General features: G+C 45.7%; 1 protein-coding gene across 6 annotated transcripts in view; it reads right to left on the bottom strand.

The window, feature by feature from the left end:
• Nucleotides 1-23,795, bottom strand: part of LOC129860775 (IQ motif and SEC7 domain-containing protein 1-like) — a 51,510-nt gene that overhangs the window by 14,653 nt on the left and 13,062 nt on the right. For 5 of the 6 annotated variants that reach the window (XM_055931498.1, XM_055931499.1, XM_055931496.1 and 2 more), the window contains one exon: nucleotides 9,300-9,467. The exons of the other annotated variant lie outside the window; for it this stretch is intronic. In XM_055931498.1, the coding sequence (XP_055787473.1) occupies nucleotides 9,300-9,467 (168 nt within the window). The remainder of the gene's footprint in view (nucleotides 1-9,299; nucleotides 9,468-23,795) is intronic. 6 annotated transcript variants of the gene reach the window in all.

The following is a 23,795-nucleotide window of genomic DNA, read 5'->3' as shown; positions in this document are numbered from 1 at the left end:
AAAAGACCAAGTCCATATTATGGCAGGAACAGCTCAAATAAGCAAAGAGAAATGACAGTCTATCATTAATTTAAGACATGAAAGTCAGTCAATCCGGAAAATTTCAAGAACTCTTCAAGTGAAGTCGCAAAAACCATCAAGCGCTATAATGAAACTGGCTCTCATGAAGACCGCCAAAGGAAAGGAAGACCCAGAGTTACCTCTGCTGCAGAGGATATGTTCATTATAGTTACCAGCCTCAGAAAGTGCAGCCCAAATAAATGCTTCACAGAGTTCAAGTAACAGACACATCTCAACATCAACTGTTCAGAGGAGACTGCATGAATCAGGCCTTCATGGTCAAATTGCTGCAAAGAAACCACTACTAAAGGACACCATAAAGAAGAAGAGACTTGCTTGGGCCAAGAAACATGAGCAATGTACATTAGACAGGTGGAAATCTGTCTTTTGGTCTGATGATTTCCAAATTGGAGATTTTTGGTTCCAACTGCAGTGTCTTTGTGAGACGCAGAGTAGGTGAACAGATGATCTCGGCATGTGTGGTACCCACCGTGAAGCATGGAGGAGGAGGTGTGATGGTGTGGGGGTGCTTTGCTGGTGACACTGTCAGTGATTTATTTAGAATTCAAGGCACACTTAACCAGCATGGCTACCACTGTAACGAGTGCGCTGGGAGTCGGGAAGCAAGTTCAGGGAGTGCATCATTTAATAAACAAGTGAACAAAACAAGAAACACGAACAGACAGGAAACAGAAACAATGACGCCTGGGGAAGGAACCAAAGGGAGTGATATATATATAGGGCAGGTAATCAAGGAGGTGATGGAGTCCAGGTGAGTCTGATGACGCGCAGGTGCTTGTAACGATGTTGACAGGTGTGCACCATAACGAGCAGCCTGGTGACCTAGAGGCCGGAGAGGGAGCACACGTGACAACCACAGCATTTTGCAGCGATACGCCATCCCATCTGGTTTGCGCTAAGTGGGACAATCATTTGTTTTTCAACAGGACAATGATCCAACACACCTCCAGTCTGTGTAAGGGTTATTTGACCAAGAAGGAAAGTGATGGAGTGCTGCATCAGATGACCTGGCCTCCACAATCACCCAACCTCAACCCAATTGAGATGGTTTGGGATGAGTTGGACTGCAGAGTGAAGGAAAAGCAGCCAACAAGTGCTCAGCATATGTGGGAACTCCTTCAAGACTCTTGGAAAAGCATTCCAGGTGAAGCTGGTTGAGAGAATGCCAAGAGTGTGCAAAGCTGTCATCAAGGCAAAGGGTTGCTACTTTGAAGAATCTAAAATCTATAAATGTAGAAAATAGTCTAAATAAAGAAAAACCCTTGAATGAGTAGGTGTGTTCAAACTTTTGACTGGTACTGTACGTGACAATAAAACATATTTTTTTTTTTGTGAAAGGCCCCAAATATTCTCCACCTTCCATTATGCCAACAACAGGGCGCTGTAATATTTTGACTCTTTAGACTGAATTAAACATGATAATGTTTTTCCTGCGTTTGTGACTGTGTTCATGTGTTCACATAATACGCTTACACAAAGTTGATATTAGAGTAAAAAGTTTGTTGTATAAATCATGAGGGTGGCCATATCACAGATCACATCAGAGCCTCATGTTTTATGGATCAGCCTCCTGTAGGCCTGTCACAGTGCTGCTACTGACTGAGGCTCTCTGTGGGGCTGCAGGTACACTCAGAAGGCACCAACATAACTCTCTTCACCTCGGATGAAATTCAGATTAGAAACCGATGGGGAACTTTTGACAATATGTGACGAGAAGAAGAAAGCAGAAGCAGAGAGGAGAGGAGGAGAGAAGTGAGTGGGGAAGAGATGTATTATCTGCAGTGTGAAACAGTGTCACCTCCTCGCTAGCTGCCCTCTGCCTCCTGTTCCTCCTGTTCCTCCATATTCATTATTGATGGACTGCCTGTCAGCGTGTGTTGGAGAGGCAGGGCAGCAGCATGTCTCCATGGGTCCACAACAGGTGAGAGTGGCTAGGATTTAAAAACACATGTGCTCCCTGCCATTGATGAAAAGTCATAATACTCTATTGATCTGCACTGTGACTGACCAAAGACTTACTTTAACAGGCTCCTCTCACACAATTCTCCTTGTCCTGTCCTCTTGACCCCCCCTCTCTGTCTGTCCTTCACCCCTCACTTCTCCATCACCTCTCTCTTGTTCTGTCTCCACAACAGACCGATAAACAGCCATCACTAGCACATCATAGAAGGTCACTTTTATATTGTGTTTACATATTGCATCACTCATTAAATATTTATATACTGTGTTGTATTCTATACTACACCACAGTTAAACAGCCATCTCCAGCACATCAGAGGCTGCTGACTATAGACATTGATTAGGAATCACTGGCCACTTTAAGGAAATGAAACACTAGCCACTTTAATAATGTCCCCGTGTCTTGCATCACTCATCTCATATGTGTAAACTGTATTCTATACTATTCTACGGTATGTTAGTCACTTTAATCGTGTGTAAATATTGCATAACCCATCTCATATGTATATAGTGTATTCTATACTTTGCCACTGTATCTTAGTCCAATGCCGCTCTGACATATATGTATTAATCCATTCCTTACTTAGTTTTACGTGTATTTTCGGGTGTATGTTGTGAAACTGTTAGATATTACTTGTTAGATATTACTGCTCTATCGGAGCTAGAAGCACAAGCGTTTCACTACACCCGCAATAACATCTGCCATAACACATGTATGTGACCAATACATTTGATTTCATTTGATTTGCTTTACAGACAGACACCAGAGGTGAGAGCAACCCAAGCTTTATGCTTAGTGATATAATAATACAATCCTTTTCAAGACCCATCAAAGGGAAACAACACTGATCATCCATCCAGAGAGAACAACAACAGACTTTCCTTTATCTAAGCTTTGAACCCTCACTGCTATTTGATGACGTCACATCTTCAAACCACTCTAGTGCTGTGATGATGGAAATGTCGATAATGGCTCTCACGTCATGTGTGAAACAGGAAAAACACATTTACACACGAGTTGAAGAACTTCTATTGTAGAACTCAGAAGAAGTGAATACTGTGAGAACAATCTAATCATTCATCTGTCACATCCAAGCATTCTTCTGCCTCCTACACTCCATCCACTGATTCCACTCCTCCATCTAACTGACTCTCTTATAATCTCCAACATAAACGTTGTTTTAACTCTCTCTCCTCACAGACATTACACACACACTGACACTGTACATGCTGTATACACACACTACTGTAACGCTCACTGAGTGAGTGAGTGGGTGAGTGAGTGAGTGTGTTTGCGATGGCAACAGGGAGACAGCCTCTGACATAACCCAACTGCTCTGTTCTCTTTCAATGTAATGACATACACTCTGTCACAGCGGTAACACCCATTCATTATCACACTCAGACGACTTCTCGTGAATTTCACTCAATCTACTTCCTCCCTCGGTCCTACATGTTGTAGACATTGCATGTCTGCTTTTGATACTGAATGTAACCTCTCACTGTCATAAACATGAACCTACTGTAATGAACTGTAATGAACTGTAGTGAATGCTATCAAAAACCCTGACGTATCCTCACTAGACACTTTCAACACAATTGTCTACAATAACCTGCACATCCACATCGATAGTATCTATAAAAGATGTTTAAATACATAAAGCTGAATTCAACAGCCTTCGCAACACTCATGTATGCTGCACAGTAGGCTCACCATACTGAGATACTGACTCAGTCAGCTCTATAATAAGCACAAACCGTGTATACACAAGTATTACATACATTCCAACTGACAATCACTCAAGACTTACCACTAGTTACAGCATGTCATCTCTGTTGTTCTGTACAGAAAGTTTAGGAGTGAATTCAAAGGTCCTTACCGTGCTCCTACAGTTAAAGAGAGGTCCCACACGGACTGGTGGAGCGTGATAACAAACACACCCTAACAAACACACACACTTCACGAACACACACACACTCACATTCTCTCGCTCACCCTGCAGAGCTGCAAGGCTACATTCTTCAGTCTTTTGACACCTCGGAACTTACTCACCCCGCCCAAACTCTCTCAACCTCCCTCCTCCTGCACCTTGCTATCTCACTTTACCCAGCTGACTGACAGGCAGGCACACTATTACATAACGACAAATAGAACAAACACACACACCAGTCACAACAGAAAAGCTGGGAGAGAAAAGGGACAGAGAGGAGGGGGTGGTAATGTACTTCTCATTCAAATTCCAACAATGAGGGGATGGAGTCAGGCCTACACTACCGTTCAAAAGTTTGGGGTCACTTAGAAATGTCCTTGTTTTTTAAAGTAAATTTAAAAAATTGTCCATTAAAATAACATCAAATTGATCAGAAATACAGTGTAGACATTGTTAATGTTGTAAATTACTATTGTAGCTGGAAACGGCAGATTTTTTATGGAATATCTACATAGGCGTACAGAGGCCTATTATCAGCAACCATCACTCCTGTGTTCCAATGACACGTTGTGTTAACTAATACACATTTATAATTTTAAAAAGCTAATTGATCATTAGAAAATCCTTTTGCAATTATGTAAGCACAGCTGAAAACTGTTGTACTGATTAAAGAAGCAATAAAACCGGGGTGTACCACTCCTCTATCTATTCTGGTTAGAGCCAGAGTTAGTTTGCGCTGTTCTGTGAAGGGAGTAGTGCACAGCGTTGTACCAGATCTTCAGTTTCTTGTCAATTTCTCGCATGGAATAGCCTTCATTTCTCAGAACAAGAATAGACTGACAAGTTTCAGAAGAAAACTATTTGTTTCTGGCCATTTTGTGCCTGTAATCGAACCCACAAATGCTGATGCTCCAGATACTCAACTAGTCTAAAGAAGGCCAGTTATATTGCTTCTTTAATCAGAACAACAGTTTTCAGCTGCGCTAACATAATTGCAAAAGGGTTTTCTAATGATAAATTAGTCTTTTAAAATGATTAATTTGGATTAGCTATCACAGCGTGCCATTGGAACACAGGAGTGATGGTTGCTGATAATGGGCCTATGTATGCCTATGTAGATATTCCATTAAAAATCAGCCGTTTCCAGCTACAATAGTAATTTGCAACATTAACAATGTCTACACTGTATTTCTGATCAATTTGATGTTATTTTAATGGACAAAAAATGTGCTTTTCTTTCAAAAACAAGGACATTTCTAAGTGATCCCAAACTTTTGAATGGTAGTATATATACAGCTCTATATATCTCCATACCTGGTGTATTATGATGTCATACTGCATTTCTGCTATACTCTGTAGTTTACCTTGTTGAGTGTGTGAGTGTGTTCATGTGTACTGTACACTCTAAGGAAAAAGGGTTCCAAAAGGGTTCTTTGGCTGTCCTCATAGGATAACCCTTTCTGGGTCCAGGTAGTCCCCCTTTGGTTCCAGGTAGAACCATTTTTGGTTCCATGTAGAACCCTCTGTGGAAGGGGTTATACATGGAACCCAAAACAGTTCTACTTGGAACCAAAAGGGTTCTACCTGGTTCTTTAAAATGTTATCCTACATGGACAGCTGAAGAACCCTTTTAGGTTCTAGATAGCACCTAGTGTATGATTAGAGTAAAGAAAACACACATAGATCATAAATACACACAGATATAATGTTCTATTGGCCACCAACATTTATTGAAGATGCCTGTGCCCACAGTTACTGGTCAACTACTGTATGTGTCTCAGAGACAAAGTTGAGAAGTAGGACTACTCTGCCGTTGAGCTTATAATAACTATGCCCCCTGCTGTCCAGAGGTCTACAGTACATCAGAAAAAAATATATATTATTCTATGCACCAAACATGATACGTTTATTTCAGATACGGAGCAACATCATCTAACATTTCTAAACAAACACAAACAAATACCAGGACATGACATTGAAATGGCTTTTTTCTCTCCTTAGATTTCATTGAGTTATGATAAGCCTAGCTTCTCACAGACTGGGGTGGCAGTGTAGTAGCTACTGAACATAGAGAACGACTACTTAAAACAGAGGCTACAGGTGTGAAGACGAGTAGAGAAAAGCTAATAACGTTAGGCAGTGAGACAGAGATGATATACAAAGTGAGGAGATAATCATGGTTCATGAGTCTACCGTGGAGTCATAATACCATGCCTTCGGAAAGTTCAGACCCCTTGACTTTTTCCACATTTTGTTAGATTACAGCCTCATTCTAAAATGTATTAAATTGATTATTTCCCTCATAAATCTACACACAATACCCCATAATGACAAACCAAAAACAGGTTTTTAGAAATGTTTGCTAATAAATAAATTGAAATAAATGAAAATATCATATTTACATAAGTATTCAGACCCTTTACTCAGTACTTGAATCACCTTTGGCAGTGATTACAGCCCAAAGTCTTCCTGGTTATGACGCTACAAGCTTGGCACACCTGCATTTGGGGAGTTTCTCCCATTTTTCTCTGTAGATCCTCTCAAGCTCTGTCAGGTTGGATGGGGAGCATTGCTGCACAGCTATTTTCAGGTCACTCCAGAGATGTTTGTTCCGGCTCAAGTCCGGGCTCTGGCTCGGCCGCTCAGGGACACACTCCTGCGTTGTCTTGGCTGTGTGCTTAGGGTCGTTGTCCTGTTGGAAGGTGAACCTTCACCCCAGTCTGAGGTCCTGAGGACTCTGGAGCAGGTTTTCATCAAGGATCTCTCTGCACTTTGCTCTGTTCATCTTTGCCTCGATCCTGACTAGTCTCCCAGTTCGTGCCGCTGAAAAACATCCACACAGCATGATGCTGCCACCCCAATGCTTCACTGTAGGGATGGTGCCATGTTTCCTCCAGACATGACGCTTGGCATTCAGGCCAAAGAGTTCAATCTTGGTTTCATCAGACCAGAGAATCTTGTTTTCCATGGTCTGAGAGTCTTTAGGTGCCTTTTGGCAAACACCAAGCAGGCTGTCATGTGCCTTTTTTCGTGAGGAGTGGCTTCCGTCTGGTCACTCTACCATAAAGGCCTGATTGGTGGAGTGCTGCAGAGATGGTTGTCCTTCTGGAAGGTTCTCCCATCTCCACAGAGGAACACTAGAGCTCTGTCAGAGTGATCATCGGGTTCTTGGTCACCTCCCTGACCAAGGCCCTTCTCCCCCGATTGTATTAGTTTGGCCTAGCGGCCAGCTCTAGGGATAGTCTTGGTGGCTCTAAACTTTTTCCATTTAAGAATGATGGGGACCACTGTGTTCTTGGGGACCTTCAATGCTGCAGAAATGTTTTGGTACCATTCCCCAGATCTGTGCCTCGACACAATCCTGTCTAGGAGCTCTACGGACAATTCCTTCGACCTCACGGCTTGGTTTTTTGCTCTGACATGCACTGTCAACTGTAGGACCTTATATAGACAGGTGTGTGCCTTTCCAAATCATATCCAATCAATTGAATTTACCACAGGTGGACTCAAATCAAGTTGTATAAACATCTCAAGGATGATCAATGGAAACAGGATGCACCAGAGCTCAATTTCGAGTGTCATAGCAAAGGGTCTGAATACTTATGTAAATAAGGTGTTTCTGTTTTTATTTTTAATAAATCTGCAAAAGTGTCTAAAAACCTGTTTTCACTTTGTCATTATGGGGTATTGTGTGTAGATTGCTGAGGATTTTTATTTATTTAATGCATTTTAGAATAAGGCTGTAATGTAACAAAATGTGGGGTCGGAATACTTTCTGAAGGCACTGTATCTGGTAAATCACTATCACTAACTATCATAATACTAGAATTTGCATGCAACTCTGAAGATGATCAGAATAAATCCAGCCAGATGAGGCTCCCTCCAGAGTCATTCATATGTTAAACTGTATTGAGGAGGCTTCCAGTTTTTCTCTCAGTAAATAACAAGAGTCCCCCAGAGGGTCCGACTCAGGTGGATTGGATGAGCTGTCCAGTTAGACACAAAGAGACCAATCAGTTGTCCAGACTGATGCCAAGAGACCAATCAAAGTCCGGGGTTACCGAGAGGAGGGGCTACTGCACCCTGAGGAGGGACAACAGAACTGATGGGAGGGCACATCCTTGCACTCCTCTCTGAGGAACCAACGGGAATGGGTAAAGAGACAGACAGAGAGGAAAAGAGACAGGTTGATAGACAGATAGATAGGAAGGGAAGGAGACAGACAGACAGACAGACAGACAGACAGACAAGGAGGCAGGGAGACAAGGAGGCAGGGAGACAGGCAGACAGACAAGTAGGCAGGGAGACAGGCACAGAGGCAGACAGACGAACACACAGAGAAAAACAGCAAGAAAAAGAGAAAAGGCATGAGACATAAATACGTGAGAAGAAGCTGATCAACGCATACAGTATGATGATGGAAATGATACTGAGAGAAGAGAGGAGCAGGGTGCTGTCTCAAATGTTCATGTCATATCCTGTGTAAAAAATAATCAATAATAATAATTTGTGTTTCTTAGCTATCAGCTGCTGTATTCTAGGTCATATTTCCATAGTACTTTGTCCAGGCAACAATGCTAACTAGCGCTCACTGACTGCACACTAGGCCTGTATATCCCACTAGATGGCAGTCCTGAACCATGATGGCCTGAAGCTGGTGTCTGCTCCAGTACATCACAGGGTCATGTTGAGAGAGAGAGAGAAGGTGAAGATTCAGTGGGTTTAGTGGTGACTCAGACTACCTTCAGACCCTCCACTCAAGAATATTGCTTTTTCTCTTCTCTAAGTGAGTCTCTCTCTCTCTCTCTCTCTAAAACGGCCCTTTTAAGTTTTAACCCTTTAAAGACAGCCATCCCCTCTACTCCCCTCTCAGACACAGCGGTTAAGATGGAGACAACAGTGAGGACTCTCTGATAGTCAAGAAAGATGAGGAGGCAGCATGGCAGCATGGCATAGGCCAGGGTCACGATTGAACTGGTGACACATTCCCACAGGTGTATGGGAGACCAGATGATGAAAGGCAAAGCAGGTGGTGAAAAATGGTGAAACAACGACGAGGTGACATAGCAATGGAGGGTTCTTGCACAGGTCAGGGGCTGGGTAAAGGGTAAGGGTCTTAGGGTGACGGGTTACCAGGGGGTTAACCAGGGGAGTGAAGGGGTTTTGTAGGAAGAGGAAAGGGAGGGTCAAGCTTTGAAGTAAGGGTTGGTGACCAGGGGAGGACTGAGGATCTGTTTAGGGTTCTAAGGGTCTTGCAGGAGGTAAGGATTGTTGTGAGGTATTAAATGGTTCTTGGGGTTCTTTTGAAGGCCCTTAGGTGGCCCTTACCTTGCCTGCTGCGAGTGTTTGGCAGACGAGGGGCAGCAGTACTGATGGAGGCTGAAGAAGCTGTTAACAGTCAGACTGGTGGGGAGGAGGGTGGCATAGGGGCTGGCTGCAGTAGGGCTTGTGGGAGCAGAGATTGGATAGCTTGAGTAAGATGGTGACTGCCTGACACTTAAGAAAGACCAAAAAAGAAAGACAGATGTACAGAGAGAGAGGAAAAGAGACGGAGACAGAGAAACGGAGCAAAAAATGAAGAAAGAGAGAGACAATTGAATTGAAGCAAGACACAAGAACATTGTCATTGAGTGAAGCAGCAATGGTAGTAAACAGAAGAAAGACATATGAGAGATTAAAATAAAAAAATGTATCATGAATTGCAATGTACATGACTGTCCTACTGAAGTGTCTAACAAACTCAGGAGTGAGGGACAACAAAGGTACAGAGCTTCTGCAAACAATGGTGTTCCTCAGTCATCCAGTCAGCCAACCACCCTGACCTCTCATCATCATCATCTATTGACAGTCTGGAAAAAGGTCAAGGATGGCATCCAACTCCACAGAAGAAAAACCTGGACAGAGGACATGAGTTAGAGAAGAAAAATACAGGCATGTACAGTAAATAGGCCTGACAATAGACAGAGAGAGTGTGTGATAAAGAGAGGAGACAGAGAGAGAGCGAGAGAGAGAGAAAGAGAGAGAGAGAGAGAGACAGAGAGAAAAAGAGAGAGAGAGAGAAAGAGAGAGAGAGAAAGAGAGAGACAGAGAGAGACAGAGAGAAAGAGAGAGAAAGAGAGGGTGGGTGGGTGGGTGGGTGGGTGGGTGGGTGGGTGGGATGGATGGATGGATGGATGGGTGGATGGATGGAGAGAAAAGGAGCGAGAGATAGAAAGAATGAGGGATTTATAAATAGAGAGTGAGAAAGAAAAGGAAAAGAGAGAGGGAGGATTATATCTGAAAACTCCAACACTAACGGATTATATAACCCAACACTGCACTCTGCCACACTGTACCGCTCTTCTGCAGTCTTCTATAAAAAAGTTAAACCACTCTCTGTAATACAGTACAAGTGCACATAAAATCCGTAAGCTTTTTGAAGTCAGTATAGAATCTAAATTCTCCTCTACCAAAAAATCAGAGTAATTCCATCTGCAGAATCTAAACGCCTAAACGAAGAGGATAGAGGAGAGAGATGACAGAGATGAGAGAGAGAGCAGAGATAGGAAAGCTCTTGGATGAGTTAGATTAGAGTGGTAACAGCAGGCCTCCCACTCAGACACACAGTGACAGTCCAAGTCATTTCAAATTGGGGCCCCGCTGCGTGTGGTACAGAGGCCAGGGAGAGAGGCCGCTCACTGAAAGATCCAGCAGGTCACCTGGATTAATTATACCTGACCAGGAAAGTAGTTTTAAACTGGTCCCTCATACAGAAGTAGCTAAATGGGTTAGAGGGAGCGAGTGGAGTTTCAAATATTTGGGGGAAAGAAATTGCATGTAACTATGAAATTGAGGATAACTATGAGGTATTTATGGAAGAGAGTTAACCAAGCGACTAGAGACACTGAGAGAGTGCCGGTAACAGTAAGCTGGGAGAGTGACAAGAAAGTTGCGTTCTATTTGAACTATGTCATGCATCCTCCTATATTGATACATTTTCTTTTCATGACTTGAATTTCAATTAATCTGACTTCAACTGGAATTGACCAAAACTTTGGGTGTGACAGGGTCCCAAAGAAATCAGCGTATCAGCATAAGCAGTTACAGAGAGATAGTGGCTTAGAGAGAGAATGAAAGAGGTTCAAAATGACTAAGGATTATAATTATGCAGACATTGCAGAGGCAGCGCTCGTTTGTGTAGCGTGGCTGATGATAAGAGTTCCAATTAAAGCAGAAGAACCTGTCAGCAGTGGCTTTGATAATACTGAATGTGGTAGCTGAGATCACAGCACATCCCTATTTATACTGATTAAATAGAGGTAACAGTACTTACAGTTATTTCTGTACTGATGAAAACGCTTTCCACATAAATATGAAGGCATTTTATTGAAATGTCAGAGGAACCCTACAGAGCAGAACACTAGGGAAAGGATTCAGAACAAATCTGAGTGTGAACACTTTTTTACTCTGTCATGACATACAGTTGAAGTTGGAGGTTTACATACACCTTAGCCAAATACATGTAAACTCCGTTTTTCACAATTCCTGACATTTAATTCTAGTAAAAATTCCCTGTCTTAGGTCAGTTAGGATCACCACTTTATTTTAAGAATGTGAAATGTCAGAATAATAGTAGAGAGAATGATTCATTTCAGCTTTTATTTCTTTCATCACATTCCCAGTGGGTCAGAGTTTTACATACACTCAACTAGTATTTAATAGCATTGCCTCTAAATTGTTTAACTTGGGTCAAACGTTTTGGGTAGCCTTCCACAAGCTTCCCACAATAAGTTGGGTGAATTTGGCCCATTCCTCCTGACAGAGCTGGTGTAACTGGGTCAGGTTTGTAGGCCTGCTTGCTCGCACGCGCTTTTTCAGTTCTGCCCACAAATGTTCTATAGGTTTGATGTCAGGGCTTTGTGATGACCACTCCAATACCTTGACTTTGTTGTCCTTAGGCCATTTTGCCACAACTTTGGAAGTATGCTTGGGGTCATTGTCCATTTGGAAGACCCATTTGCGACCAAGCTTTAACTTCCTGACTGATGTCTTGAGATGTTGCTTCAATATATCCACATAATTTTCCTCCCTCATGATGCCATCTATTTTGTGAAGTGCACCAGTCCTTCTTGCAGCAAAGCACCCCCACAACATGATGCTGCCACCCCTGTGCTTCACGGTTGGGATGGTGTTCTTTGGCTTGCAAGCATCCCCTTTTTTACTCCAAACATAACGATGGTCATTATGGCCAAACAGTTCTATTTTTGTTTCATCAGACCAGAGAACATTTCTCCAAAAAGTATGATCTTTGTCCCCATGTGCAGTTGCAAACCGTAGTCTGGCTTTTTTAAGGCGGTTTTGAAGCAGTGGCTTCTTCCTTGCTGAGCGGCCTTTCAGGTTATGTCGATATAGGACTCGTTTTACTGTGGACATAGATACTTTTGTACCTGTTTCCTCCAGCATCTTCACAAGGTCCTTTGCTGTTATTCTGGGATTGATTTGCACTTTTCACACCAAACTACGTTTATCTCTAGGAGACAGAACGCGTCTCCTTCCTGAGCGGTATGATGGCTGCGTGGTCCCATGGTGTTTATACTTGCTTACTATTGTTTGTACAGATGAACGTGGTACCTTCAGGCATTTGGAAATTGCTCCCAAGGATGAACCATACTTGTGAAGTTCTACAATTTTTTCTGAGGTCTTGGCTTATTTCTTTTGATTTTCCCATGATGTCAAGCAAAGAGGCACTGCGTTTGAAGGTAGGCCTTGAAATACATCCACAGGTACACCTCCAAATGACTCAAATGATGTCATTTAGCCTATCAGAAGCTTCTAAAGCCTTGACATCATTTCCTGGAATTTTCCAAGCTGTTTAAAGGCACAGTCAACTTAGTGGATGTAAATGTTTGGCCCACTGGAATTGTGATACAGTGAATTATAAGTGAAATAATCTGTCTGTAAAAATTGTTGGAAAAATTACTTGTGTCGTGCAAAAAGTAGATGTCCTAACCGACTTGCCAAAACTATAGTTTGTTAACAAGAAATTTGTAGAGTGGTTGAAAAATGAGTTTTAATAACTCCTAAGTGTATGTAAACTTCCGACTTCAACTATATTAGTCCTGCTACACCAATTATTCAACCATTATAAAGTATCATTCTAGAATAGTCATGAATATTCAGCTTGGGGTCTGACTCTAAGGGAAGCGAGATCTCTGTGCGGATGTTGTTATGCAAGAGCTATCAATCTAGCAGCATCTCCCTAACTAACATCAACACTAACATCAACACTAACATCAACACTAACATCAACACTAACATCAACACTAACATCAACACTAACATCAACACTAACATCAACACTAACATCAACACTAACATCAACACTAACATGAACAGTAACATGAACAGTAACATGAACAGTAACATGAACAGTAACATGAACAGTAACATGAACAGTAACATGAACAGTAACATGAACAGTAACATGAACAGTAACATCAACAGTAACATCAACAGTAACATCAACAGTAACATCAACAGTAACATCAACAGTAACATCAACAGTAACATCAACAGTAACATCAACAGTAACATCAACAGTAACATCAACAGTAACATGAACAGTAACATGAACAGTAACATGAACAGTAACATGAACAGTAACATGAACAGTAACATGAACAGTAACATGAACAGTAACATGAACAGTAACATGAACAGTAACATGAACAGTAACATGAACAGTAACATCAACAGTAACATCAACAGTAACATCAACAGTAACATCAACAGTAACATCAACAGTAACATCAACAGTAACATCAACAGTAACATCAACAGTAACATCAACAGTAACATCAACAGTAACATCAACAGTAACATGAACAGTAACATGAACAGTAGCATCAACAGTAACATCAATAGTAACATCAACAGTAACATCAACAGTAACATCAACAGTAACATGAACAATAGCACCAACAGTAAATTACAGGCTCATCTGGGCTCTGACTTCTGCACAATGAACACAGCTATTATGTCTTCTGACAACACACCCTATCGGCCCACTCAGCCCTCCCCCCCCCCACACACACTAACCACACACACACTAAACACACACACAGACTAACCACACACATACTGCTGGTTTAGGATTTCTGGAAGATTTCTTTACTTTCTCCCAGAGCATTTTTTCCCCCCGGGAAAGGAGAGCGAGAGTGGCTCGCTCGACGCAGCAGCAGGCCCCAGAGAAACAGATACAGGAGCAGGCAGGCAGACACTTTCATTACAGGAATCATGAGGATAATGAGGACTGCACTGATGCAACCCAAAAAGTGTATGTATGTTATATTGTTACATGCAGTCACGCACACACACATATGTGCGCACACTCACACACACATACACACATGTACCTACAGTAGAATAATTTGATGGAGGGAGGGCAGAGAGAGTGAAGAAAAGCAAGGATAGCAGCCAGACCCGGCGCCAGGATAAAGTGACTGAGGGGGCAGTTGAAATCGGCGATGGTGCACCATTTATTTTGGGTTCTTACATTGGAATTATCCTTAACAAAAACATAAACGCAACATGTAAAGTGCTTCATGTTTCATGAGCTGAAATAAAACAAAAGATAAAGATCCCAGAAATGTTCCATATGCACAAAAAGCTTATTTCTCTCCAATGTTGTTCACAAATGTATTTACATCCCTGTTAGTGAGCATTTCTCCTTTGCCAAGACAACCCATCCACCTGACAGCTGTGGCATATCAAGAAATCGATTAAATAGCATGACACAGATGCCACAGATGTCTCAAGTTTTGAGGGAGCGTGCAATTGGCATGCTGACTGCAGGAATGTCCACCAGAGCTGTTGCCAAATAATTGAATGTTCATTTCTCTACCATAACCCACCTACAACATCGTTTTAGAGAATTTGGCAGTACGTCCAACCGGCCTCACAACCACAGGCCACGCGCATGGTGTTTTGTGGCGAGCGGTTTTCTGACGTCAACGTTGAACGTTGTGAACAGAGTGCCCCATGGTGGCGGTGGGGTTATGGTATGGGCAGGCATAAGCTACGGATAACGAACACAATTGCATTTTATCGATGGTAATTTGAATGAACAGAGATACTTTGATGAGATCCTGAGGCCCATTGTTCATGCCACTCATCACCCACCATCACATCATGATAATGCATGGCTCCATGTCGCAAGGATCTGTACACAATTCCTGGAAGCTGAAAATGTCCCAGTTCTTCCATGGCCTGCATACTCACCAGACATGTCACCCATCGAGCATGTTTGTGATGCTCTGGATCTATGTGTACGACAACGTGTTCCAGTTCCCACCAATATCCAGCAACTTCGCACAGCTATTGAAGAAGAGCAGGACAACATTCCACAGGCAACAATCAACAGCTGTATCAACTCTACACAAAGGAGATGTGTCGCACCAGATACTGAGTGGTTTTCTGATTCACACCCCTACCTTTTTATTTTTAAGGTATCTGTGACCAACAGATGCATATCTGTATTCCCAGTCATGTGAAATCCATAGATTAGGTCCGAAGGAATTTATTTAAATTGCTGATTTCCTATATGAACTGTAACTCAGTAAAATCTCTGAAATTGTTGCATGTTGCATTAATATTTTCATATTTATGTTGAGGTTATATTAAATTCTGCTTATATCACGCTAGACCACAATAAACATACAGCTCAAATGCAGACTCCAAGATCATTGAGTGCTTTTGAAGTGACAGGTAGGCTACAGATTTCGCCCAATCTCCGCTGCGCGGTATCAGCACAATGGACAGCAACCTACATGCTAAAGCAAGGCCGTTTTGGTAATGAATATAGGCTGCAAGATAGATAGGCTGTTTGTAATAGGTGAATTACCCTATGTGAATGCAGCCGCACAAACAGCTGTCTTACCAAAATAATGCAAACTAAATGCTGAAAGTAGTAGCCTAGTTATTCATGCACGCAAACAAAAATACTGAATAGCAGTTTGGCTTAGAATACCGACACAACTGCGAAAGTGAATGAATGAAACAGCAGTATCAAGTGGTAGGCCTAGTAAATAAAATATTGTATCGATAAAATCATGACACAATCCATATTTAGGCTGGTTACATGAACAGTAAAACAAAAGCAGTAAACAAAAGGTGAACGGAAATTCAAATCAAAATATATCCTACATCGTACTAGTGAGATGCAGCCATGCACAGCTGTCTGGCCAAATACATGTTACTGTTCAAATAGGGCTCCAGAATATTTTTGTTTAGAGATTAATATTCCTGTATCATTATGTGTTCTGAAATCATAGGCAAATTTATTTAGGGCTAATTCACCACATGAGTAAGTGGAAACTCAAAACACATTGTAACGGCAGTCTAAGTCGTCCTCCTCCTCAGACGAGGAGAGGCGAGAAGGATCTGAGGACCAATGTGCAGCGTGGTAATTTTCCATTATTTAATTAACATAAAACAAGACACTATACAAAATGACAAAACAAACTAACCGTCACAGTCCTAGCTGGTGCAGACAAAACACAAAGACAGGAAACAACCACCCACAATCCCCAACACAAAACAAGCCACCTATATATGATTCTCAATCAGGGACAACGATTGACAGCTGTCTCTGATTGAGAACCATATTAGGCTGGACACAGAAACAGACTAACTAGACACACAACATAGAATTCCCACCCAGCTCACGTCCTGACCAACACTAAACAAGCAAAACACATAAGAACTCTGGTCAGGACGTTACAGTACCCCCCTCCTGAGGTGCGGACTCCGAACGCACCCCTAAAACTCAAGAGGAGGGTCTGGGTGGGCATCTGTCCGCGGTGGCGGCTCCGGCGCAGGACGAGGACACCACTCCACCACTGTCTTTGTCCCCCTCCTTAGCGTCCTTTGAGTGGCAACCCTCGCTCACGACCTTGGCCTAAGAATCCTCCCCAAGGCCCCCACATGATTTAGGAGGTAGCTCAGGACAGAGAGGTAGCTCCGGACTAGTGGCGGCTCATGACTGGAGGGCGGCTCATGACTGGAGGGCGGCTCCTGACTGGAGGGCGGCTCCTGACTGGAGGGCGGCTCCTGACTGGAGGGCGGCTCCTGACTGGAGGGCGGCTCCTGACTGGAGGGCGGCTCCTGACTGGAGGGCGGCTCCTGACTGGCTGGCGGCTCTGGCGGCTCCTGACTGGCTGGCGGCTCTGGCGGCTCCTGACTGGCTGGCGGCTCTGGCGGCTCCTGACTGGCTGGCGGCTCTGGCGGCTCCTGACTGGCTGGCGGCTCTGGCGGCTCCTGACTGGCTGGCGGCTCTGGCGGCTCCTGACTGGCTGGCGGCTCTGGCGGCTCCTGACTGGCTGGCGGCTCTGGCGGCTCCTGACTGGCTGGCGGCTCTGGCGGCTCCTGACTGGCTGGCGGCTCTGGCGGCTCCTGACTGGCTGGCGGCTCTGGCGGCTCCTGACTGGCTGGCGGCTCTGGCGGCTCCTGACTGGCTGGCGGCTCTGGCGGCTCCTGACTGGCTGGCGGCTCTGGCGGCTCCTGACTGGCTGGCGGCTCTGGCGGCTCCTGACTGGCTGGCGGCTCTGGCGGCTCCTGACTGGCTGGCGGCTCTGGCGGCTCCTGACTGGCTGGCGGCTCTGGCGGCTCCTGACTGGCTGGCGGCTCTGGCGGCTCCTGACTGGCTGGCGGCTCTGGCGGCTCCTGACTGGCTGGCGGCTCTGGCGGCTCCTGACTGGCTGGCGGCTCTGGCGGCTCCTGACTGGCTGGCGGCTCTGGCGGCTCCTGACTGGCTGGCGGCTCTGGCGGCTCCTGACTGGCTGGCGGCTCTGGCGGCTCCTGACTGGCTGGCGGCTCTGGCGGCTCCTGACTGGCTGGCGGCTCTGGCGGCTCCTGACTGGCTGGCGGCTCTGGCGGCTCCTGACTGGCTGGCGGCTCTGGCGGCTCCTGACTGGCTGGCGGCTCTGGCGGCTCCTGACTGGCTGGCGGCTCTGGCGGCTCCTGACTGGCTGGCGGCTCTGGCGGCTCCTGACTGGCTGGCGGCTCTGGCGGCTCCTGACTGGCTGGCGGCTCTGGCGGCTCCTGACTGGCTGGCGGCTCTGGCGGCTCCTGACTGGCTGGCGGCTCTGGCGGCTCCTGACTGGCTGGCGGCTCTGGCGGCTCCTGACTGGCTGGCGGCTCTGGCGGCTCCTGACTGGCTGGCGGCTCTGGCGGTTCCTGACTGGCTGGCGGCTCTGGCGGCTCCTGACTGGCTGGCGGCTCTGGCGGCTCCTGACTGGCTGGCGGCTCTGGCGGCTCCTGACTGGCTGGCGGCTCTGGCGGCTCCTGACTGACGGACGGCTCTGGCGGCTCCTGACTGGCGGACGGCTCTAATGGCTCGGGACAGACGGGCGGCTCTGAAGGCTCGTGGCAGACGGATGGCTCAGATGGCGCTGGGCAGACGGATGGCTCAGATGGCGCTGGGCAGACGGATGGCTCAGATGGCGCTGGGCAGACAGATGGCTCAGATGGCGCTGGGCAGACAGATGGCTCAGATGGCGCTGGGCAGACAGATGGCTCAGATGGCGCTGGGCAGACAGATGGCTCAGATGGCGCTGGGCAGACGGATGGCTCAGATGGCGCTGGGCAGACGGATGGCTCAGATGGCGCTGGGCAGACGGATGGCTCAGATGGCGCTGGGCAGACGGATGGCGCTGGGCAGACAGATGGCTCAGATGGCGCTGGGCAGACGGATGGCGCTGGGCAGACAGATGGCTCAGACGGCGCTGGGCAGACGAGCAGTGCAGGCGGCGTTGGGCAGACGGCCGACTCTGACCTGCTGAGGCGCACAGTAGGCCTGGTGCGTGGTGCCGGAACTGGTGGTACCGGACTGGAGACACGCACCTTAAGGCTAGTGCGGGGAGCAGGAACAGGGCACACTGAATTCTCAAAGCGCACTATAGGCCTGGTGCGTGGTACCGGCACTGGTGGTACCGGGCTGAGGGCGCGCACCACAGGGAGAGTGCGTGGAGGAGGAACAGGGCTCTGGAGACGCACTGGAAGCCTGCGTGGTGTAGGCACTGGTGGTACTGGGCTGGGGCGGGAAGTTGGCGCCGGATATACCGGACCGTGCAGGCGTACTGGCTCCCTTGAGCACCGAGCCTGCCCAACCTTACCTGGTTGAATGCTCCCCGTAGCCCGTCCAGTGCGGGGAGGTGGAATAACCCGCACTGGGCTGTGTTGGCGAACCGGGGACCCCATGCGTAAGGTTGGTGCCATGTACACCGGCCCGAGGAGACGTACTGGAGGCCAGATATGTAGAGCCGGCTTCATGGCACTTGGCTCAATGCTCAATCTAGCCCGGCCAGTGCGGGGAGGTGGAATAACCCGCATCGGGCTATGCACACGTACAGGAGACACCGTGCGCTCTTCCGCATAACACGGTGTCTGCCCGTACTCCCGCACTCCACGGTAAGCATGGGAAGTGGGCGCAGGTCTCCTACCTGCCTTCGCCACACTACCCTTTAGCCCCCCCCAAGAAATTTTTGGGGTTTCTTCACAGGCTTCCAGCCACGCTTCCGTGCTGCCTCCTCATACCACCGCTCCTGTGCTTTAGCTGCCTCCATCTCCTCCCGAGAGCGGCGATTCTCTCCAACCTTAGCCCAGGGTCCTTTACCCTCCAAAATTTCCTCCCATGTCCAGGAGTCCTGTGTAGTTGGCCGCTGCTGCTGCTGTCGCTGCCCGTACTCACGCTGCTTGGTCCGAGTTTGGTGGGTGGTTCTGTAACGGCAGTCTAAGTCGTCCTCCTCCTCAGACGAGGAGAGGCGAGAAGCATCTGAGGACCAATGTGCAGGGTGCTAATTTTCCATTATTTAATTAACATAAAACAAGACACTATACAAAATGACAAAACAAACTAACCGTCACAGTCCTAGCTGGTGCAGACAAAACACAAAGACAGGAAACAACCACCCACAATCCCCAACACAAAACAAGCCACCTATATATGATTATCAATCAGGGACAACGATTGACAGCTGTCTCTGATTGAGAACCATATTAGGCTGGACACAGAAACAGACTAACTAGACACACAACATAGAATTCCCACCCAGCTCACGTCCTGACCAACACTAAACAAGCAAAACACATAAGAACTCTGGTCAGGACGTTACACACATGAACTATATCACTAATTCTAAGGATAATAACCACTCATAGTAGCCATGTATTAATCTAACAGTACGTTTACTGCAAAATAAACGTTGCAGTTGTAGCCTATTGTCCAATAGCAATGCACTCGCAATGGCCAATGCACATTTCGAACATTGCGTATCTCAAAATCAAATATCTTTGTAAAATAGTTGCTATTGAGCTCATAATTGAGAGTTGAGAAATAAAAATTATACCTACAGACAGCTGAAAACATCCTCTCTTCATTTGTGACAACATGATAGCTGGGTTTTCCCAGCAATTGGATTTCATGTTAAACAATCATAAAACTATTTTGCTGCTCTACACAGCAACAGGCCCCAGCAAAACAGTTACAGGGACAGGCAGGGAGACACTTTCATTACAGGACTCATGAGGATAATGAGGACTGCACCGATGCAACCAGTAAAAAAAAAAAATCTCCCACAAGAAGGTGTCAAAAGGTTTCAAAATGCGACCAAATGTTTGCAGTCTGGAGCCCTGCCTTGTAGGCTTTTCACTATAGGCATACTCTCTAACTTTCGTTTTACTTCAGTAAAAAAGGCCTCCATCTTCACAATCAACAGTAGCCTAGGCCAAGGCTCTCTCTCCTCAGCATCAGGGCATCCCAGAACAATCAACAGTAGCCTAGGCCAAAGCTCTCTCTCCTCAGCATCAGGGCATCCCAGAACAATCAACAGTAGCCTAGGCCAAGGCTCTCTCTCCTCAGCATCAGGGCATCCCAGAACAATCAACAGTAGCCTAGGCCAAGGCTCTCTCTCCTCAGCATCAGGGCATCCCAGAACAATCAACAGTAGCCTAGGCCAAGGCTCTCTCTCCTCAGCATCAGGGCATCCCAGAACAATCAACAGTAGCCTAGGCCAAGGCTCTCTCTCCTCAGCATCAGGGCATCCCAGAACAATCAACAGTAGCCTAGGCCAAGGCTCTCTCTCCTCAGCATCAGGGCATCCCAGAACAATCAACAGTAGCCTAGGCCAAGGCTTTCTCTCCTCAGCATCAGGGCATCCCAGAACAATCAACAGTAGCCTAGGCCAAGGCTCTCTCTCCTCAGCATCAGGGCATCCCAGAACAATCAACAGTAGCCTAGGCCAAGGCTCTCTCTCCTCAGCATCAGGGCATCCCAGAACAATCAACAGTAGCCTAGGCCAAGGCTCTCTCTCCTCAGCATCAGGGCATCCCAGAACAATTTGACTGGCTATATTTTTATTTATTGGCTTTTCATTTATTTATCGGCCAAAAGCCGGCAATTACCGGCTAACGGAAACCCTGTGCCTCGGGGGGTTTCCATAGTCCCCCTACACACACCATGGCACGCTCTGTCCCAAATTTCAACTGAGGGGGCTAAGCCCCTTTTTGCCCCCTCGTGGAGCCAAGTACGATAGCAGCACACAGGGAGTGAATAAGGAGAGTGACACTAACCAGGTTTCCAACCTTTTTAAGTAAAGTACATGTCGGATAAAAAAAATGTCATGACAGTGCTGATAGAAACAGCTAATTTGTCAGTTAACGTTCCAAATTTTGACAAAACAAAATACACTAGATGAACTGGGATATCTGTAAAATGTATTATGTGAGGAATGGCGGTGGAAACGCTTTTATGTGCAAATATTGATATACATTGCAATCGGAAAGTAATCAGAACCCTTCCCTTTTTCCAATTTTTTTATGTTACAGCCTTATTCTAAAACGGATTTAAAAAACAGAAATACATTATTTACATAAGTATTCAGACCATTTGCTATGAGACTCGAAACTGAGCTCAGGTGCATCCTGTTGTCATTGATCATCCTTGAGATGTTTCTACAACTTGATTGGAGTCCAACTGTGGTAAATTCAATTGATTGGACATGATTTGGAAAGGCACACACCTGTCTATATAAGGTTACACTGTTGACAGTGCATGTCAGAGCAAAAACCAAACCATGAGGTCGAAGGGATTGTCCATAGAGCTCCGAGACAGGATTGTGTCGAGGTACAGATCTAGCGTAGGGTACCAACACATTTCTGCATCATTGAATGTCCCCAAGAACATAGTGGCCTTCATCATTCTTAAATGGAAGAAGTTTGGAACCACCAATACCCTTTCTAGATGTGGCCCCCTGGATAAACTGAGCAATCGGGGGAGAAGGGCCTTGGTCAGGGAGGTGACCAAGAACCCGATGGTCACTCTGACAGAGCTCCAGAGTTCCTCTGTGGAAATGTGAGAACCTTCCCGGAGGACAACCATCTTTACAGCACTCCACCAATCAGGTCTTTATGGTAGAGTGAACAGACGGAAGCCACGCCTCAGTAAAAGGCACATGACAGCCCGCTTGGAGTTTGCCAAGGCACTGTCAGACCATGAGAAACTCTGATGAAACCAAGATTGAACTCTTTGGCCTGAATGCCAAGCGTCATGTCTGGAGGAAACCTGGCACCTTCGCTGCAGTGAAGCAGGGGGGTGGCAGCATTATGCTGTGGGGATGTTTTTCAGTGGCAGGGACTGGGAGACTAGTCAGGATCGAGGGAAAGATGAACAGAGCAAAGTACAGAGTACAAAGTTCATCCTTGATGAAAAACTGCTCCAGAGCGCTCAGGACCTCAGACTTGGGCGAAGGTTCACCTTATAACAGGATGTCTGAATGTCCTTGAGTGGCCCAGCCAGAGCCAGGACTTGAACGCGATCAAAAATAGCTGTGCAGTGTCACAAGCCGGCTCATAGCCTGTGACAAAAATGAGGGGACACGAACAACAGGTATAGGCCAATTCAAAAGTGTTCTTTATTATTAAACAAACTATTAACTTAAACTAAGAAATAGGAATGAGGTGTGGATGTATCATAATGTAAGGTGTATGTAAAGTGCATGGGTGCATGAATATGTGTGTGTGAACATGACTGAGTGAAAACTATGCAAAACTAAAAAGGAACAAACAAATCATGAGCATACCTGGAGGAGCAGAGAGAGAGCAAGACAGGGAGAGGTGATTAGTAAGCAGTTTTATACCCTGAGCCCAGGTGGCTCCAATCACTTAACGACCCTCCTCTGCCTGCAGGAGGAACCGCCCCCTGCACTGCAGAGGAGGAGCCGTGACAGCAGCGACACTCCCCATCCAACCTGGCAGAGCTTGAGAGGATCTGCAGAGAAGAATGGGAGAATCTCCCCAAATACAGGTGTGCCAAGCTTGTAGCGTCATACCCAAGAGGACTCGAGGCTGTAGTCACTGCCAAAGGTGCTTCAACAAAGTACTGAGTAAAGGTTCTGAATACTTTTGTAAATGTGATAGTTCAGTTTGACATTTTTCATATATTTGCACACATTTCTTAAAACCTGTTTTTGGTTTGTCATTATGGGGTATTGTGTGTAGATTAATGAGGAAAAAATATATTCAATCCATTTTAGAATAAGGCTGTAACATAACATTATGTGGAAAAAGTCAAGTGGTCTGAATACTTTCCGAATGCACTGTAAACATAATAACCACCATATCGAGGGAAACTTGGAGTCACGCAATGATATGTTGAGTGGTCCTTCCACTATGACCCAGGAAAGCATGCAGTGTATTAGGCGACAGATGAAATAAGTTATGGTGAACTTCACAGGGTGGTGAAAGTGCACAGTGATGAGCTTGATGCTCCTTTCCAATAAATAGCGAAAA

This window comes from Salvelinus fontinalis, chromosome 8, assembly GCF_029448725.1.
Source record: "Salvelinus fontinalis isolate EN_2023a chromosome 8, ASM2944872v1, whole genome shotgun sequence".
NCBI classification, from domain to species: domain Eukaryota; kingdom Metazoa; phylum Chordata; class Actinopteri; order Salmoniformes; family Salmonidae; genus Salvelinus; species Salvelinus fontinalis.
The sequence above is the reverse complement of the archived record's forward strand: the minus strand, read 5'-3'. Positions and strand labels throughout refer to the sequence as shown.